Genomic DNA, 16,875 nt, shown 5'->3' on the forward strand with positions numbered 1-16,875 from the left:
AAGAGTTCTGAATCACTGCGAAAGATATCGCACTGGCTCACATCCTGAGGCATTGAAAAGTCTTAATGGTCAGGTTCAGTCAGCTGCATTGCTGACGCAGAAGGTACAATGTCCGTACCGGTCTTTGCATTCACTACATCGTAAGCGAAAATCATTTCCGTACACTGGATTAAGGAATTCTCCGGATCATAGTTCAAACATCGGATATTTTTAATAGATAATAACATTTTACATGGTCGGTTGGTGCAATTTACTCACACCGAACCTGCAACTCGGGGTTTTCTAGCATACAGATCTACCACTGCACTCAATAAATCCTTCACAGGCGGGAGCGCATGAGATGGCCCCGTATCGAAAATGCGTTGTAGTTGTTCAGGCCTAACGACAGGCTTATCGTTCTCGGTCGCAATATCAATTGCGTCTTGAGACAATAGCGGTCGTTGTGCTCTTTCTGTAGAGACTTGCTCATCGTCGTTCATATCGTCTTCAGATAATTGCTCGGCAGCAGCCTGTTCTGAACTCGATGTGCTTTCCGGAGGTGGTGTTTGCAATTGAAGATTCTCGCCCATAGGTCGAACCGTTCTGATGGACGAAGAAGAGTCGAGTACAACGTATCCCTTTCCGTCCCTCGCGGCCTCCAGGGCGAGCACAACATCGGTGGTCCTACTAGACCATAATGGGCGAGGTTGCTCTGGACTGAAAATTGAAATCTTCGACGATGCTTTCCTATATCGCCGGCCACTGTTCGTTTTAACCAGTTCGCGTTGATCGAAGCTTGGATAGGCAATGGCAAATGTCCCATCAGCCTCGTTTATGGCTAGGCGAATCAAGGACATTGCATCGAGGATATCGTCGGCGCCAGGGACGACCAAGGGAATGCAGTGTAGCAATTGATCGACCACAAGATCCCATACTATGATAGAATCCCCCAAAGCGACTAGATAGCGGCCCACTATACCAAGGCAAGCGAGAATGCCTACATCAATCTCGCTGATAGACTGCTGAATTGTTCCTGAATTGCTGTCAATGAGATGAATAGATCCTGAGCCATCCTCAGAGATCCACGATATCCCTGCAGCAAGTACTGAGCCATCTGCAGAGAAAGCCAAGCGTGCAGAAACTGGCACTTGAGAAGACTGATAGGTTGAAGCAGACTCCAAACTATCAATGCTATTTTCGAGCTCGACAGAGTGATCAAGTGACCAGTTAACAAGCCCCTCCTCCGCTCCACGGACGATGGTTCCGGTACGAGTTCGAGTCTTAGGTCGCCATACACGAACATTGCGGTCCTCGCCAACGGTTGCGAATCCAACACCCGAAGGGTCGGCGATGAGACTCAAAACACGAGCACTAGCGCCAACATCTTCAAAGAAATGAGGTGAATCGATTCTCGAAATCAATGACCACTGTGATGTCTTCTCATCCCATTGCCAAAATTTGAGGTAAATCTCGCGGCGGAAGGACTGCTCCTCCTCATTGAATTCAGCGATGCCTTCATCGAGGTAAGAGAGATCTTTTCGTGGGGGAAACCACTCGTCTACGGTTGCCAACCACTTGCCATCATTGCTGATTTGGAGCAATTTGACGGTGGGCTCGTGAATCTTGGATCCATCGGGGGCCATGTTTGGATCAGTAGCATTGTTGCGAGTCAATGCTTGCCGGAAAGCCGAACGACCGGCGGAGATGTCGAAGGTCTGGAGGTAAGGTTCAGGAGAAACCTCTGGGGCCTGGGGAGATCGAGGTTGAGAAGACGGGACCGGGAAAAGAACATGGTAACCGTTCTTGGGGTCTACAGCCATGGGAACCGAGACAAGATTTTCGAATGCAGATTCCACCGACCCTGACTCTTCCGGCATTTTCGAGGGATCAACTCGTCTTGATTGTATGCCGACAATGTTTGTCTTTGCCTGTAGCTCAGCAGTGGACAGCACGATTACGGAGTTGTTAGCCAGCGCAATGGCATAAGAGGCGCCTAGTGGAGATACAGTGATGTTCTCGATGGCGGCAGTCAAATGAGGGAGGTGCTGCTGTTTTCCCGTAGACAGCTGCCAAATCACTAGTACAGTTTCTCTGCCTCCAGAGATGAGATAGTTGCCTGCTCACGGTCAGTATACGGCACGAGACAACGGAACAAGAAACGCTTACCATCGCGCGACCATTTAAGTGCACACACAGCCTCTCGATGCCAGTGCAAGTGCTTGGATCTGAGGGCGTCTGTGTTTACATCCACGTTGGCCCTGTCACTGTCTTTCTGAAGCCGCTCCATGGCAGTAAAGGAGGTCAAGATATCCTCAAACAGATGTATCGTACCCTCTACATCACCGATTGCAATATCGAGATTGACTCTGTGGTCCTTTGGAGACTGCTTTGCCTTTCCACTAATGTTTGCGTCGCGGACATATGCACTCATTGTCGTGATTTGCTTCGCAATCTTGATTTCTCGCCAGACATACTCAAAATCCTCCAGGGCAGTCTTGTGTACTTTGATCCTTCTTCCAATCAAGATCGTATTATCGGTAGTGGCGACAACAACCTTACCACCCAAAAGAACCTCGAAACGGTTGACACCTGATGTTGCCTTGAGGATTTGTTTCAACTCGGTTTTTGAATCTTGGGATTTGGTACGGAGAGCGTGGACGTTGATGATGTTTCTTTTCAACCCTTCCTGGCAGTAGACAAGGTCGAGATCCGTATCCGGTTGAGGGACTACAGCGATCTGTTGGATGACTGCGCCAATGTCCCATCGGCCGATCTTCGATCCTGTTGTCCAGTCCCACAACGATATCAAACCCGTGGAACTGGCCACATAGACATGGTCTGGGTTCGCCGATGATAGCGCATATGTGGCAAGGGAACTGCCTGCGAGTTCGCGGACGCGTATGGATGTTTCGGCGGAGTATATTTGTAGTGCCCTAGGACTGGCAACCAGCAAAAACTTCTCGTCCGCAGAGAATATGGTGTCGTGTGGGAGGAACCATCCTCCAACCGGTGCAGACATCGACCACTTCGTCACTGAGTCGAGTCTTCGTTTCTTCTCCAGAGAGTCGCTCGAGACCATTGGTAGTATGAGATTGCCAATTCCTTCCTCTCCGTCATTGCGCTTATCCTTGTTCCTAATCCTATGTCTCTTCTTCGCCGCGATCGCAGCCTGAGACTCGTCTTGACCATCTTTGACAGAACCTGCGTTTGCAGTAGCTACCGCGACAGTCTTGGTTGATGATTTCTCGGATGTATCGTCTTTCTTGGCGGTCTTCGATTTTCTTTGGCTAGATTTTGACGACAAAGGTAGCTCTTTAGATGCGCCATTGCTGAGGGTCGATTGCTGGGGTGTAGTCTTCTTTTGAGCGTCTTGACTGCCCGTCACGTCCGGCGTTAGGACATCAGAGCCATTGGGCGCCCCTTCGTCCGCATTGTTGTTAGATGCTTTGCTCTTTCCCTGCGTTCTGGCCTTCTTCTTTCCACGAGACTCCGCACCGTCGTGCTTCCTCTTTAATTTCGGCGAGTTCGAAGAATCGACCATTGTCAAGAACGCTGAGCGAATCGGTGATTTGTATCACTGGAGAGGAGATTGACGATTGAGCATCGCGGGTTCAAGAATATTTTTTGACAAAGTTGGCCCAAGCTTTTCACCGCTCTGGACGCGCCAAGATAGAGGCGGGCCCGGCGTTCTCCAAATTCTTTGAACCGCAACCTGCCAATCTACAGAAACACAAGAGCTTGCTTCACAACTTAATCTTTGAACTTGCGCAAATCGCTCTAACGAAACCTACCCTACAAGAAAAAGCGAACATTTCCACGCTACAAAAATCAAAATGATTATCCCGGTTCGCTGCTTTTCCTGCGGAAAGGTACGGCCAAATTGTTAACGACGTGAAGATACCCTCAATGCTAATCAACAATAGGTCATTGGCGACCTTTGGGAACGCTACCTCAAGCTCGTTGATGAGGGTTTCGTGGATGGGTAAATGACCCTGTCATTCTTCTCCGCGCTCCAACTGGCATCTCGTTGCGACACGGATACAAGATATACTAACCTCTCCAACCACAACAGAGAAGTCCTTGACCAGCTCGGTCTCCGCCGATACTGCTGCCGCCGTATGGTCCTCACCCACGTCGACCTCATCGAGAAACTCCTCAAGTATGTCCCCACAGCAGACCGCGCTGAAGAGCGTGAGCTACTGCGCCGCCAAAGGCTCCGCGAATTCCGCCTTGCGTCCCGTGCCGCGGCTAATGCCAGCAAATAGATACAACGCGAGCGAACGAGAGGCTTCTAGAGCCATGAGAGGCGGGAGGTGAAAGGTCACTGTGAGAGCAGGAAATACCCCTAGGTCGTGTGGAGTCTGGAATGCATTTTATGGCGTTTTTGATATGGTGCAGACGGAAAAATCGAATATATTTGGTTCTATTTTGAGAGTGTTGACATGTCGCTTCTGGCGAATGATCCTACTTTTCAACGAACTGAGTCTATGCATGCGTGATGTCACCTCGAAAAGAAAAGTCGATTGCTTTTGGATACTTACCCAGCAAGAACAGCCGGATCCAGCTTGTTTCTTGTTCCTGGCTTTGTGGGAGGGTCAATATGAGCATATGCCTTCAGTTGATACAGTAATTACGTTCCTCTTAGGCCAGCTGTAGCTGTATTCCGACCGCAGGATGTCTGTTCAATACATGCAAACACTAACCTTGAGCGGAAGTAATGTCTATTGTCACTATGGTCACCAGCGAGAGAAGTCAAATTCGAGGTTCAATCAGTTGGAGGGAGTATATTCAGTTATACATCCAGTTTATAACATAGAAATGGTCTAGACGAACTGAGCAAAACCAAACTACTATTACAATCTCATTCCGAGGAAATGGAGGAAATGCCCTCTGATGCCCTTTGAAGCAACCTGTATCCATCGTCGCCAGTAGAAGGCCTTGAGGGATGAAATGAGCAAATTATCAGCTGCGGCTCAACGCTAGCGCTGCGAATGCAATCGGACTTGCAAGGGCTGAATATGCGCAAAGAGCCGTTATGCTCGAAGAAAAGAAGGAGACCACGCTATGCACAACCTAAAGAAAACCCATGACCAAGAACATAACGCCTGCCCGACATTTTCGTTTGCGGGTATATAAACAAAACATATATTCCGGTACCATGCCACCATGCATCATTCCGTGAAACTGTAACCTAGAGCACAACGATCCATCTGGTGATATAAGGGGGCGAAAGACGCTAGGCTTATTTTCGACTGGCAACAACGGAGTACTGACCTCCGGCTCCAGCCCAGACGAGCTTCGTCTCACGAACAGCAGTGTTGTCAATGAGAGTAGGGAGCTGGACGTCATCGTCGGTGCCCTGCCCGGTCTGGTAATTGGCAGAGAAACCCCAAGAATACGCCCTTCCTTCGCTGTTGATGGCAATGGTGTGCTCCGGACCGCAGGCAACCTCGACAATGCTATCCAAGCCAGCAATAGCTGTAGGCTGGATGAGGATCTTAGGCTTGTTGCCGCCACTCTTGAGAAGGATGGACTCATCATCGATGGCGTTCAGTTGATCCATGGGAACACCAGTCTGGAACCCATCACAACGTCCCCATGCAAGGAGCTGACCAGTGGCAGTTCGTGCAATATTGTGATGCGAACCGCAAACGACGGATTCGACTTGCTTACCCTCAAGGCTGTGAACAACTTGAGGGGCGGACACGTTCGCATTGTCATCTCCAGCATTGTCAGGGTATCCGGTTTCCGCGTAGTTGTTGGCACCCCAGGCCCAAACGTGTCCGTCAGTAGCGATGGCAACGCCGTGGTAATCGCCACAAGCAATTTTGCTGATCCGCTGACTGGGACGGGAGACTGAGCTATCATGGAAACCCACACGGTTGGGAAGTAATGCTTCGATGAGAGAGCGCTCAGTCACACGGCGCCCGAGCTGGTTTTGCTGACCATTGCCCCAAGCCCACACATGTTGGTCTTTATCGAGGGCCAGCACATGGTTTGTTCCACAAGCAATGTCAGTGATCTTCTTTAGGCTTTCGATATAGATCGGGGTACGGGCAGTTTCGATAGACCTGGTGAATCCCAGAACACCCTCGTTCTTGCGGAACGTTCCCCAGCCATAGACGGCACCTTCGGTGGTGAGCGCGAAAGAGCAGCTATCGCCAGCAGCGACGTCGACAAAGACTGTATCTTCAGGGAAATGTTCTGCAGATACGGGCAAGGGGTTGGCCTCCTGTTCGTTGAGACCGCCAGTTGGGTCGTCTTCCGAATCTGAGTCTGAGCCGGCTCCATCGCCCATGTCCTTCATCGTCACGGAAGCTGCTGATGTGTCTCGACCAAGCGCGCCGTTGTCGTTAACACCCCAAGTGAGGATCTTGTTGTCCTTGGTCAATGCGATGACGTGCATGCCACCAGTAGCAATGCGCACAACATCCAAGTTGGTTAGCTGCTCATTGTATCGAGGTCGCTTGACGTCTTTGGCCTTCTTGAACGCGCCTAAGCCAAGCTCGCCATTGCCTCCTTCGCCAAAGACGAAAACCTTCAAAGGTTCGGTGTATCGAAGCGCGTTGATCTCGGTCTTCTTGCCGCTGCGACGGACAGGGCCTTTAGGCTTGGGCTTCGTGTCCTTCACAACTTTGGTTGCCTGGGTTTTAACCTTCTTGGGCTTTGATTCTGGCTCAGTTGTGGCGTCCCTCTTGCGCTTCGGGGCAGGCTCCTCCTCGATATCATCTTCCTTTTTGCGCTTCAAATCGGGCTTCTCAGCTGGAGCTGGCGTTGCCGACTTCTTCGCGTTCTTCGTTGCGGTTCCGTTGAGCTTCGGTTCGGTGCTCTTGGGACGGCCACGGCCTAGAGTATGTGTCAGTGAGAGCTCGGCAGTCATGACGCGAAAGAAATATTCCATAGTCCGTTAAAGAACGAGGTTGTAAGTCATTGGAAACGGTTCCTGGAAAGGAACTGAGTCTGTTTTGATGGAAATTCTCCTTCAACCGGTTGAAAGGATTGTGGTGATATCCAGTCGCACAAGCTACTTACCAGCTGCTGGCTTTAATGCAGTCCCATTGACAGTAGGCTTTTCACTCGCGGCGCGAGAGGGTGCGCGAGAGGATCCAGCACGTTTAGGAGGCATTTTTCAGACGTGCAAATGAATTTGCAGATATCACAGTAAGAAAGGTGATGGTGCGAATATCTTGTTGTTGTGGTCTGCTCAAGAAAAGTTGACCAGGAACGCGGGCTTAAAAGAGACTCGGTCCGTCAACAATACTGGGCTAAGTTTGAATCAGGGTTAGCGCTGTCAGCGCGTTCATACCTCCGCTGAGTCAGCCTATTCTAACGTCACTGACCATCGAGGTCCTCTATTGTTGCAATCAACAATACAACAAGAGTGCTATTGTCTTATCGTTTCGGTCTGAATCTTCTCTTTCGAGGTATTCATCCAATAGAGTAACCGAACAGCTAACACCTTACTTTCACCACGGTCTTCGTGATCAACGCGCTTCGTCATCGCCTTGCCTCTGTTACCTAAACCATAGCGTTGCCTAGGGTCACCTAAATTCCACCTAGATTTCACCCTTATGCTGCCCTTTCACCTATCTTTGATATAATTATGGCTATGGCCATCTCCATCTCAGTCCTTCTTTCATTCGCAGGTACTGCTTTCTGTGCTCAGCCTTCGGCACCCTCACCGATTCCTGCACCATTGCGTGAGCTTCCATGGGCGCAGCTCAACTTTCTACACACAACAGATATACACGGCTGGTGGGGGGGCCACCTTCAAGAGTAATTACCTTGCTTCCCGTGCGCGTATTCATTTTTGACGTTTTCATTCAGACCTTCTTACTCTGCCGATTGGGGAGATTATATCTCGTTTGCCAAACATTTGCGTGATAGAGCAGACGAAGATGGTTCCGACTTAATCCTCGTGGACACTGGAGATCGGATAGAGGGCAACGCCATCTACGACAGCTCCAAGCCGCGGGGGAAATTCACGTATGAGATTGCCAAAGAGCAAAACATCGACCTGATATGCTCTGGCAATCATGAGTTATATAAAAAGAGCTCGTCCGAAGGAGAGTACTGGCATACTGTTCCGAATTTTAAAGGCAACTATCTCGCATCGAATCTTGACATTTACAGCCCAGAGACTGGAAATCTAGAGCCTCTTGCTCCCCGATTCAAGAAATTCACTACCAAAAACCAAGGCATCCGGATTCTTGCTTTTGGATTCATCTTTGACTTCACCGGCAACGCCAACAACACTGTGGTGCAGAAGGTAGAGGACACTATCAAAGAAGACTGGTTCAAAGAAGCTCTGAAAGACGAAGAGGTTGATCTGATCGTTGTGTTTGGTCATGTCGACATCCGCTCTCCAGAATACACGGATTTGTATTCCGCCATTCGATCCGCGCAATGGGACACCCCCATACAGTTTTTTGGCGGTCATTCCCACATTCGAGACTATGCGCGCTATGATCGAAACTCCGTGGCCCTAGAAAGTGGACGCTACATGGAGACGATTGGCTTCATGTCCATTGACGGTCTCAGGACAGGTGGAACCAAGGATCGCCCAGCTGCAGAACAGAAGAGCGTCAAATTCTCCCGGCTCTATCTCGACAACAACCTATATTCCTTGCGACATCACAGTAAGAAGGACAAGGATTCATTCGACACGAAACATGGCCTCAAGGTTTCTGCACAGATCAACGAGGCCAGGAAGTCTCTGAATCTTGATCACCGCTATGGATGCGCGCCTCAGGATTACTGGGTCAATCGAAGACCCTATCCTCACAATGAGAGCATCTTCACCTGGCTGGAAGAGCATGTCTTACCCGACACCATCAAAGAGTCCCGCCGTGTCAAAGACGGAGCCAAAGCCATCATCATCACCAACACCGGTGCCGTGCGATTCGATCTTTTCAAAGGCCCATTCACCAGGGACACTAAATTCTTAATATCGCCTTTCACCAGTGACATCAAAATCATCAAAGACGTGCCCTACGAGGCCGCGAGTAAAGTCATCAACCTCCTGAACAACGAAGGCCCGATCGCAAACATGATCATCGGAGAACGAACATTCATCCGACCCCCCGAGGTCGAAGCCTCCTGGATGCGAACCTACATGCTCACCGACGACCCCTACACCATCGCCCTGCGCGCACTCAACGAGGAACAAACCGTCATCACCGACGAAGACGACTCCGAGCCCCTCATCCCAGGCTACACGACGCAAGATGACGACGGCACCGACGGCGACGACACCAAACACTCGAAGATCCCCTTCTACAACGTCGACAACTGCATCCAAGCCGCGGTGGGCTTCGACCCCAAGGCTGCTGTTGAAACGCTGCCAGAGAAGGTGGACCTAATGTACAACGAGTTCATCCACAAGTGGATCCTCCTCGCCCTGGAGTACCTAGGCGAGAAGCGCGAGGACGCAGACGCACATGACTTCGACGGCGGGAAGAGCGTCACGGACATCATCACCGATTGGGTCGAGAAGCATTGGGCCACGGAAGGCGATTGTCCCTGAACACAAAAATAAATATGGCTCCGAACTGTGTGGTTTGGTGTGGGTAAGATGATAGATGCATCAGGGATAGACAGACAGACACACGGTTCTTAGCCCCGACCGACTACGCTTAACGACCCAAACCCACCCATCCACCCATCCACCACCCCACTAGCAAAAAAGAAAAAAAATCTGCACGTTTAATGTATCCACAACCACAATTGTACGTACACCGGGGAGGCATTATACTTCAATTCTCAAGCATCCCGACCACCATACATATTTTCTGGGTATATAAACTATTCAATTGTATAGTTCAACATCAAAGAACAACAACACAACAACAGTTGATCGGCCGTGTGGCCCAATGGCAAGGCGCTTGACTACGATTAAAGTGGTATCAAGAGATTCCAGGTTCGACCCCTGGCACGGTCAATTTTCTTTTTGCTCTTTTTTGTCTTCGAGTTTTTTGCTTGCTGCTCTGGTAGACTAGAACGTTTAGCTGGGAGTGTTTCGAGGGTCAGGGTAGAGATGGGTGGCTGCTATGCTGCTATGCTGCCATGTCTCCCTACCTACATTTTTTTTATTTAGAAGATTGTCTTCTGTCTCCTCACGTACACGTATCAATGATCTCTTATAACAAAGTCCTAAGGAAGGAATAAAAGATAGCCTAACTGTTTTTTTATTCCAACGAGCATACGTACATACATACCTACCAAAGATAGAAAGGAAACCAAATGATATACAAATACATCTAGTCTATAAACTCTTTCAATCCTACTGTTCTTCTATTTCTTTCTAACATCTGATCATTTAATTATGATCTTTATCTTTATTTCCATGTATGTGTTGATCTGTTTACATGTTCTTCCACTACTTCCTCTCACCTAGTTCATTTTTGTTAATATCATATAAAACAAATCATCTTATAATTGTTCAAAAATCTCCCTATTACCTTACTGTCTTATACTTCCCTTGAATCGTTTATAAGATCCAGCAAGTAGCTATTAAATATTTACTAAATTTAATAATTTACTTTTATGTAGCATGAAAGCATCAGTGAGGGAGTAGGCAATCATGTAGAAAGACGGGCACAGACCGATGGCCAGTGAACAGGGGCTAAGAAACAAATGATGGCTTAGAGTAACTGATACATTGATCGTTCGTTATAGGATATTATGCCTTCATACTGTCAGATAGATGTATGGATCTTATAAAATCAGGGTGGTTGCATGTGTGCATCTACCTAACACCATTGACGCGACGACAGAAAGGGGACATAGATCTGATCACTAGAGCTAGTTTCGATAGATGAGAACTTTGCTCGACAATAGTAATGCAGTTGGTTGATAGATTGATTCACCATGCCAGATGTATATGTATTTGTAGGAGAGAAAAGACAAGAGAATTCCATTTTAAGGTATCGAACCATGAGAGCACGCCACGCTATGCAAAAACGAATGAAACCGCAAGGAAAGGTTACAAGAACTTTGAAGATGAAGATGGGGTGCTGCCTGTCTGTTCGTTCGCTCCTCACAGCCTCAAGTTCATTCATCCATCTGCCACGCATACTCCAGATTCTCCCTATTCGCCTTCTTATTTCTCGCCTTGAACCACTCGCCCTCGAACCCATTGCCCCTATCCACGCCATCCCACCGATGACCAGGTCGAATCCCATACCGATTCGGCTGGAACGCGCCCTGATACAACGGCTTCCCGGTAACACTCTTCCCCTTCTTCTTCGCCTTCAAGAACCCCATCGCGGGATCATTCCACCGATCCTTCGCCCTCATCTCCTCATTCATCTCCACATCGTCCTTCCCGCGCGCAAAACTCATCGTCTTCGCGTCCCTCAACCTCTCCCGCCTCCTCTCCGCCTCCGCATTCTGCACATCGCCCCTCGCCGCCCTCTCCCCCTCAACCTTCTTCCTCTCCTCCTCCTCCGCCTTCTTCCTCGCCTCCGCCCTCTTCATCCCAACGTTAATAATCCGCCCACTCGCATCCCTATATATCGTCTCCTGCGCCGCGGCGCCCCTCTCCCTCATCGCGGCCTCCGCATCCCTCCGTTCCGCATCCTCCTTCTTCCTTACCGCCGCCTCCACCTGCTCCGCCGTCTGCAGCCCCGCCCGCGCCCCAGACTCCATCACCAATCCCCCATCCCCACCGTTGCCGTCTACAACCTCAGGCGCAGCATCCTCCTCCTCCCCCGCGCGCCGCCTCTCCGCAACCGCATCACTGATAATCCTGTCCGCCGCCGCGGCAGCCTCCTCGTCCGCAGCAACCTGCGCCGCGTGACTCGGCGCGCTGACCCCGAACGTCGTGTACCCCTTCCCTGCACCCTCATCCCCATCCCTCCTCCCCTTCTTCTTCTTCGCCTTCTTCACGCCAGAGAGAGATAATCCGGCCGTGGACCCCACGATCGTGGGCGCATCTTCGTCGTCTGAGGAGCCGCCGCCCCGGCGCTTCCAGCCGTCGTCGTCGTCGGCGATGAGGAGTCCGGCGTCCTTTTGCTTGCGCTTGCGTTTCTTGCTGGAGGAGGAGGATTTCTTCGAGGCGTCGGTGTCGGCGGTGAGGTAGTTTTTCGCGAGGTAGTCTGCTAAGGACATTGTGGAGAGGTGGTTGTTGGGGTATTTGGTTTTTCTTATGAGGTTTCGCGAGTGCGGGTGTGTGGTGGGTGGGGACGTGGATGTGGATGTGGATGTGGTGTGTTGTTATGTGGTAGGAAGTTTTGTGGAAAGTTTTCTGGTAGAGAGAGAGAATCGCCGCGCGCGCTGCGTTTGCGGAGGTCAATTGAAGAAAGTGTAAGTAGAGAGAAGGAAGATGGAGCTCCGCGCGGGCTTGGCAGGACGGGGGAGCTTTGGTGACCTCACTGGCGCGACACGTGATCAATTTTATAATCATTCACATATCAAAAGTAGCAGACACAGTTCACTTTACAAATTGTTTGAAAAGAACATGTAAGATTAGATTCATTGGAACTAGAAGACGGGTTTCCCATTCTTGAAAAAAATCCCAAGCTCTCTCTCAATACTTTCGCCTACGAGGACACAGCAATTCTCGATCTAGAAACAGAGAATCCTGTGCCCCCCTTCATCGTCTCCTCGCAAATCTCATGCCGGCTAGTGTGTCGCTAGGTCGCGGATATCCCAAATGCACTTTGCTTTCCTTCTCTCTGCAAAGGCAGTAGTTGTGTGTGTTGTGGTGGTGGCCGGCTAGCTCCGGCGATAAAAATAATCTTTTCATCTTCCTTTTTCTTCCTGTGCTCCTACTCCCGCATGCTGCATGCCGAGAGTGGCATTCCGTCCATAGGAAGATGAAAAAAAAGTAAGAACATGGAAGAAGAAGGATAGGTACATGAACACCTGGCAGTGTTCGGGGAATCGACGCGAACATATTTGGGGTAAGCTCCCCAATGGCAACAAGGTATCTAACAGAGTGAGAAAACAACCCACATCTCAAGCAAATATATAAAACGAAGATGAAAATTTAGAACGCCTTTTGGAAATGCAGACCTCGTGCAGGAAAGATTGCAGGAAGTGGTGCTCTACAACTTGGAGCCGCTGGTGTGGAAAAATAGTGGAGGCTGGAGGACTGGGCCCAAGATGACCCTGAAATGTGAAGACTAGACAGATACTGAAGGCTGTCGACTACTGACGGTCGAGATGTATATGGCCAAAATGGCTACTACGAGTCACAGGATGCTGCAAGAGTTCCCAGAAGGCCTGATGAGGTGTAATGTTAGCTGCAATTCCGAATGTGATCTTCCGAGGTAGCGGTGGTCTCCTGATAACCCGATGGTCACAGTGACTTCTCTTGATAGTGGATAGTTTATCTTGTCTGGAGCTTAGCATGACCCGTCCACGAATTGACGTGCAACAAAGCAACGCTGATCTTGCAAGAAGAAGTGGTCACACAGACAAGAAACATAAAAAAGGCTCGCTGGGAGAACAATGGGCGGAGGACTCTACTCACCATCTCTGGCCTTCTATCCTCTTGATCCACGAATAGACGATTAGCAGCCGTTCTCTGACTCTGGTCGTAGCCAAAAGTCGATACTTCTCTTCTTCCGCGATTGGTAACACGGACGCAAACCAAAAAGGGAATGTCTTGTGGTTGTCCGGAGGTGGTCCGTATACGTTAACGATGCGGGAGCTTAACCATGGGGCGCTCCTTTGACTCATTTGTTCGACGAAACCGATGCATCGGCGAAACAGTTCGTCAGTTGAAAGCAAGCCCGGAAAGTTCTCAGGTGTCCGAGGATCCTGTGGGTTCTCCAGAACATAGGCATCTGCCCAAGCCTGAGCTTCGAGAACCTCTTGTCGTTCTAGCTGCTCTTCCTCAATGATAGGAACATCGTCGACCCGCTCGACATTGCCCACATAGTATCCATCAAGCTGGCCGTACGCTTTGATGCGGAAACGGCTAACACCGCGTGTCTCGACAAAGCTTCGACCATCGGGAAGAAGCTCGAGATTAATGATCTCGAGCATCGTTCCGTATTGGAGGAAGGACGTTGGGCCAAGGTCACCTTGTGGGGCGGAGGAACGGTTGTACATGACCATCCCAAATCGCCGATTGCCTTCCATGCAGCGGCGCATCATCAAGCGGTACCGCGGCTCAAAGATGTGCAGAAAGGTGGGCGTGTTCGGGAGAGATAAGGTGCAGACAAACAACGGAGTGCTGAGGGCACCTTCGCTGTTGTCTTCTTCGGATTCCAAAGCTTCCACGCGTGCCTGTACATGTTCTGGAGACAAGCTCTTAAGGAGAGCAACGAGCCGACCATTGCTTGGATAGTTCTGGATAGCAATAGGAGGGATATGAATGCCTGCTCGACAGATAGGACATATACTACTATGATCCATGACCCGAACTAGACAGTGTCGGCAGAACGTGTGTCCACATGGGAGCGTGGTGGGGTCGAGCATCATGTTGTAACAGACAAGACAGTCCAGCTCACTATGCGCCGCTTCACGAAGTCCGTTGAACAGCTCCGCATCTAGATGTGCATGAATCTGAGCATCTGATGGCGATGCACGATATTGTACATCTGAATTGTAGCGTAGTTCCCCATCTGAAGCCATCTGGAAGGTCGCATGCAATCGGCCGCCACGAAATTCCTTGCGGTGACCTTGATAAGAAGTCAACTCCTTCTCGTCATTCGAATCGTGTACGTCATCCTCGGATACGGGGATCTCCTCTAGAACACACACGGGTGCTTCTGGCGTATCTTGGACACGCGCTATCGTCTGCTTGACCACCTCCATGACTTTGGTCAGGGTAACGTCCGCGCTACATTCCACCGTGGGGTATTCCTCGTCGCAGATCTTGCAGGTGATGCCATATTGTCGATCCGGCGTGTTCGGGTAAGAGATGTTGTCGCGGGGGCGAGTGGGAGCAAGACAGGCTCGACATGTCGTGTGACCGCATGGCAGAGTTACCGGGGCACTGAGAGGTTTTGAGCAAGAGCGGCACTGCACCAGACGGACCAGCTGTCTGGCATCGCCATGAGGATCCAGAGCAGGCTGGTCCTTGAACTCTTGGGAGAAGTCATGGCCGACCATCAATTTCGATGGTGGTATGGATTTGCGATGAGCCAGCTCTCCAGATTGTGCAAGGGAATATTTCTGCCTGTATTGATTCATCCAGGTAATCTTATATCAATCTTGTGGACTTAATATCCATGTAGAGTGTGTGGTCCGCGTTGCGCGAGAGTGTTGGTCGGTCGCAAGATGGTGATTGGGTGCGATGCGGGGAGAGTAGATGCAGCAAACGCGAACTGCAGCGGAGGGGTGCGCAAGGTGCTCTAAAGTTCCGCGAGTAACCTGTTAGGCTTCGAGAAAGCCAGAGAGGACCGGAAGATTGAAGACAGAGAGCATGTAGTTGTTGTGGTGCGTAGTGGAAACTGCGGAGATGATGCGACAGCAAATGTAGGACAGGCTCTGTCGTCAGAGGCGGGACAGGGTCTTTGTAACGGGGAGCAGGTGTTCGGGGACGATAAATGTTGGCGAGCGGACAATATAAGTATAAAATTGGTGGTGTATAACAATTATTGCAAGCAGGAAGAATAGAAAAGACTGTAATATTGGTTGAGAGGCCGTAGATTAGATATTGTTAGACAGTCAAGCGGGATGAGGGGAGGGAGAGGAAGAGGAGGAGGAGGAGGAAGCCGTGAAGTTGGCAGTAATTGTAGTAGCAACAGTGGCAGGCGGGAGTAGTGGAGTAAAAGAAGGAACAGGAGCAGGAGTGGAAATCGTCGACGACATGAAAGTTGCTACGGACCGAGCCATATTGGCAACCAGCACGAGACAAGAAATATAGGTCAATGGGGTGGAAGAGTCTATGACCGGTATGAGGGATCGGCGATGAGATGTATTTTGGTGAGTTGGGGCTGGCGGGATGTCAAGGGTCAGGATTACTCGTAGTCTCATAGTCTCGTACTGTGTCAGACAAGACAAGAGTCCAGAATCCTATGAATCCCGCTCTGGTAAAGAAACCAAGAGTTCCAGGATGTTACGAATAGAATTGGGTCAATTAACGGCAAGAGAATGTAAGAGGAGACAGCCGGGGAGAGGGTAACTATTGTGGTGGTAGTAACTAGTAGTAAGTTAGTAGACCTCGTAATCAAATGGTGAAATGTTTCGCTTGTTCCGCTTATTCCACCTGTCTATGCCCTGTTATGCCTGTTTCGCCTACCGAATGCTCGATCTTCGTCTCTCTCGATGTTACTCTACCTATCGAGCGAATCGCTGTCCATCGTCCACCATTCATCTCCATACTAATCACGGTCTACACAGTGCACGCAATACATTACTCGTACAAATTACTTCTGATTACTTGCATTTGCATCTTTATCTTCTTCCACGAGGTACATGTGCGTCTCCTTATGTCGTACAAAGAATTGCATCTTCTTACATCCAACTCCGTACATCGAATTCGTACCATATTTACCCCATACCATTCCCTCATAACAACCACGCAAACCCACTTCTATCACCCCCAATCAAAGAAAATCAATAAAACCAAAACCCCCATAGTTGTTTAATCATGTCTCAAATCTAGTCATCCATCCCAAATCGGCCCAACTTCCCTCCACTCTTCCCCGTCGTCACGCCAAGCCCAGCCCATATCAAGTAATCACGGAACCTCCCATCCTCCGCAAAATCATCATGTAATTGATTCACCATGAACAACTAGCGCTACAACGATACAATTTGAATAGACAATAATACCAATAATGATTACTCTTCACCGTGATCTTTTTATTACAAAATATATAGTCAAGTGGTTATATTATGTTATCAAGCAGAAAACAAGTTTAACTCGTTCCCGTTCGTTCACAAAAAGACGCGCCGCCGCAGCAAACTTCAAAGCGTCATCGATCATGCACCGCG

The 16,875-nt window shown here is 49.7% G+C and overlaps 6 protein-coding genes and 1 non-coding gene across 7 annotated transcripts; 3 read left to right on the forward strand and 4 right to left on the reverse strand.

Annotated features, from left to right (window-relative positions):
- Positions 1-254: 254 nt before the first annotated feature.
- Positions 255-3,058, reverse strand: BU24DRAFT_341341 (WD40 repeat-like protein; the record flags this gene model as incomplete). The annotated part of the gene is made up of 2 exons (XM_033523270.1): positions 255-2,098; positions 2,146-3,058. 2 exons carry the CDS (start codon positions 3,056-3,058, stop codon positions 255-257), a joined length of 2,757 nt encoding a protein of 918 aa, XP_033387984.1.
- A 633-nt stretch (positions 3,059-3,691) lies between these two features.
- BU24DRAFT_419263 (uncharacterized protein) lies at positions 3,692-4,384 on the forward strand. Its single transcript, XM_033527173.1, has 4 exons — positions 3,692-3,848; positions 3,903-3,961; positions 4,052-4,138; positions 4,245-4,384. The coding sequence occupies exons 1-4, from the start codon at positions 3,813-3,815 to the stop codon at positions 4,294-4,296; spliced, it is 234 nt and encodes a 77-aa protein (XP_033387985.1). The 5' UTR covers positions 3,692-3,812; the 3' UTR covers positions 4,297-4,384.
- Positions 4,385-4,743: 359 nt separating this feature from the next.
- Positions 4,744-7,188, reverse strand: BU24DRAFT_419264 (RCC1/BLIP-II). The gene is made up of 2 exons (XM_033527174.1): positions 7,012-7,188; positions 4,744-6,825 (listed from the first exon to the last, which is right to left on the reverse strand). The coding sequence occupies exons 1-2, from the start codon at positions 7,103-7,105 to the stop codon at positions 5,222-5,224; spliced, it is 1,698 nt and encodes a 565-aa protein (XP_033387986.1). The 5' UTR covers positions 7,106-7,188; the 3' UTR covers positions 4,744-5,221.
- A 43-nt stretch (positions 7,189-7,231) lies between these two features.
- On the forward strand, positions 7,232-9,596 carry BU24DRAFT_124365 (ser/Thr protein phosphatase-like protein family). Its single transcript, XM_033520931.1, has 2 exons — positions 7,232-7,755; positions 7,807-9,596. Exons 1-2 carry the CDS (start codon positions 7,583-7,585, stop codon positions 9,503-9,505), a joined length of 1,872 nt encoding a protein of 623 aa, XP_033387987.1. The 5' UTR covers positions 7,232-7,582; the 3' UTR covers positions 9,506-9,596.
- A 241-nt stretch (positions 9,597-9,837) lies between these two features.
- On the forward strand, positions 9,838-9,919 carry BU24DRAFT_t11. The gene has a single exon. It is a non-coding gene; the product is annotated as a tRNA-Arg (tRNA).
- Positions 9,920-11,031: 1,112 nt separating this feature from the next.
- Positions 11,032-12,090, reverse strand: BU24DRAFT_406290 (uncharacterized protein; the record flags this gene model as incomplete). Its single annotated transcript, XM_033525755.1, has 1 exon — positions 11,032-12,090. One exon carries the CDS (start codon positions 12,088-12,090, stop codon positions 11,032-11,034), a length of 1,059 nt encoding a protein of 352 aa, XP_033387988.1.
- Positions 12,091-13,026: 936 nt separating this feature from the next.
- On the reverse strand, positions 13,027-15,400 carry BU24DRAFT_124508 (ATP-dependent protease-like protein). The gene is made up of 2 exons (XM_033520932.1): positions 13,457-15,400; positions 13,027-13,206 (listed from the first exon to the last, which is right to left on the reverse strand). Exons 1-2 carry the CDS (start codon positions 15,124-15,126, stop codon positions 13,176-13,178), a joined length of 1,701 nt encoding a protein of 566 aa, XP_033387989.1. The 5' UTR covers positions 15,127-15,400; the 3' UTR covers positions 13,027-13,175.
- Positions 15,401-16,875: the final 1,475 nt, after the last annotated feature.

Source organism: Aaosphaeria arxii (genome assembly GCF_010015735.1).
Source record: "Aaosphaeria arxii CBS 175.79 unplaced genomic scaffold BU24scaffold_2, whole genome shotgun sequence".
In the NCBI taxonomy this organism is placed as follows: domain Eukaryota; kingdom Fungi; phylum Ascomycota; class Dothideomycetes; order Pleosporales; genus Aaosphaeria; species Aaosphaeria arxii.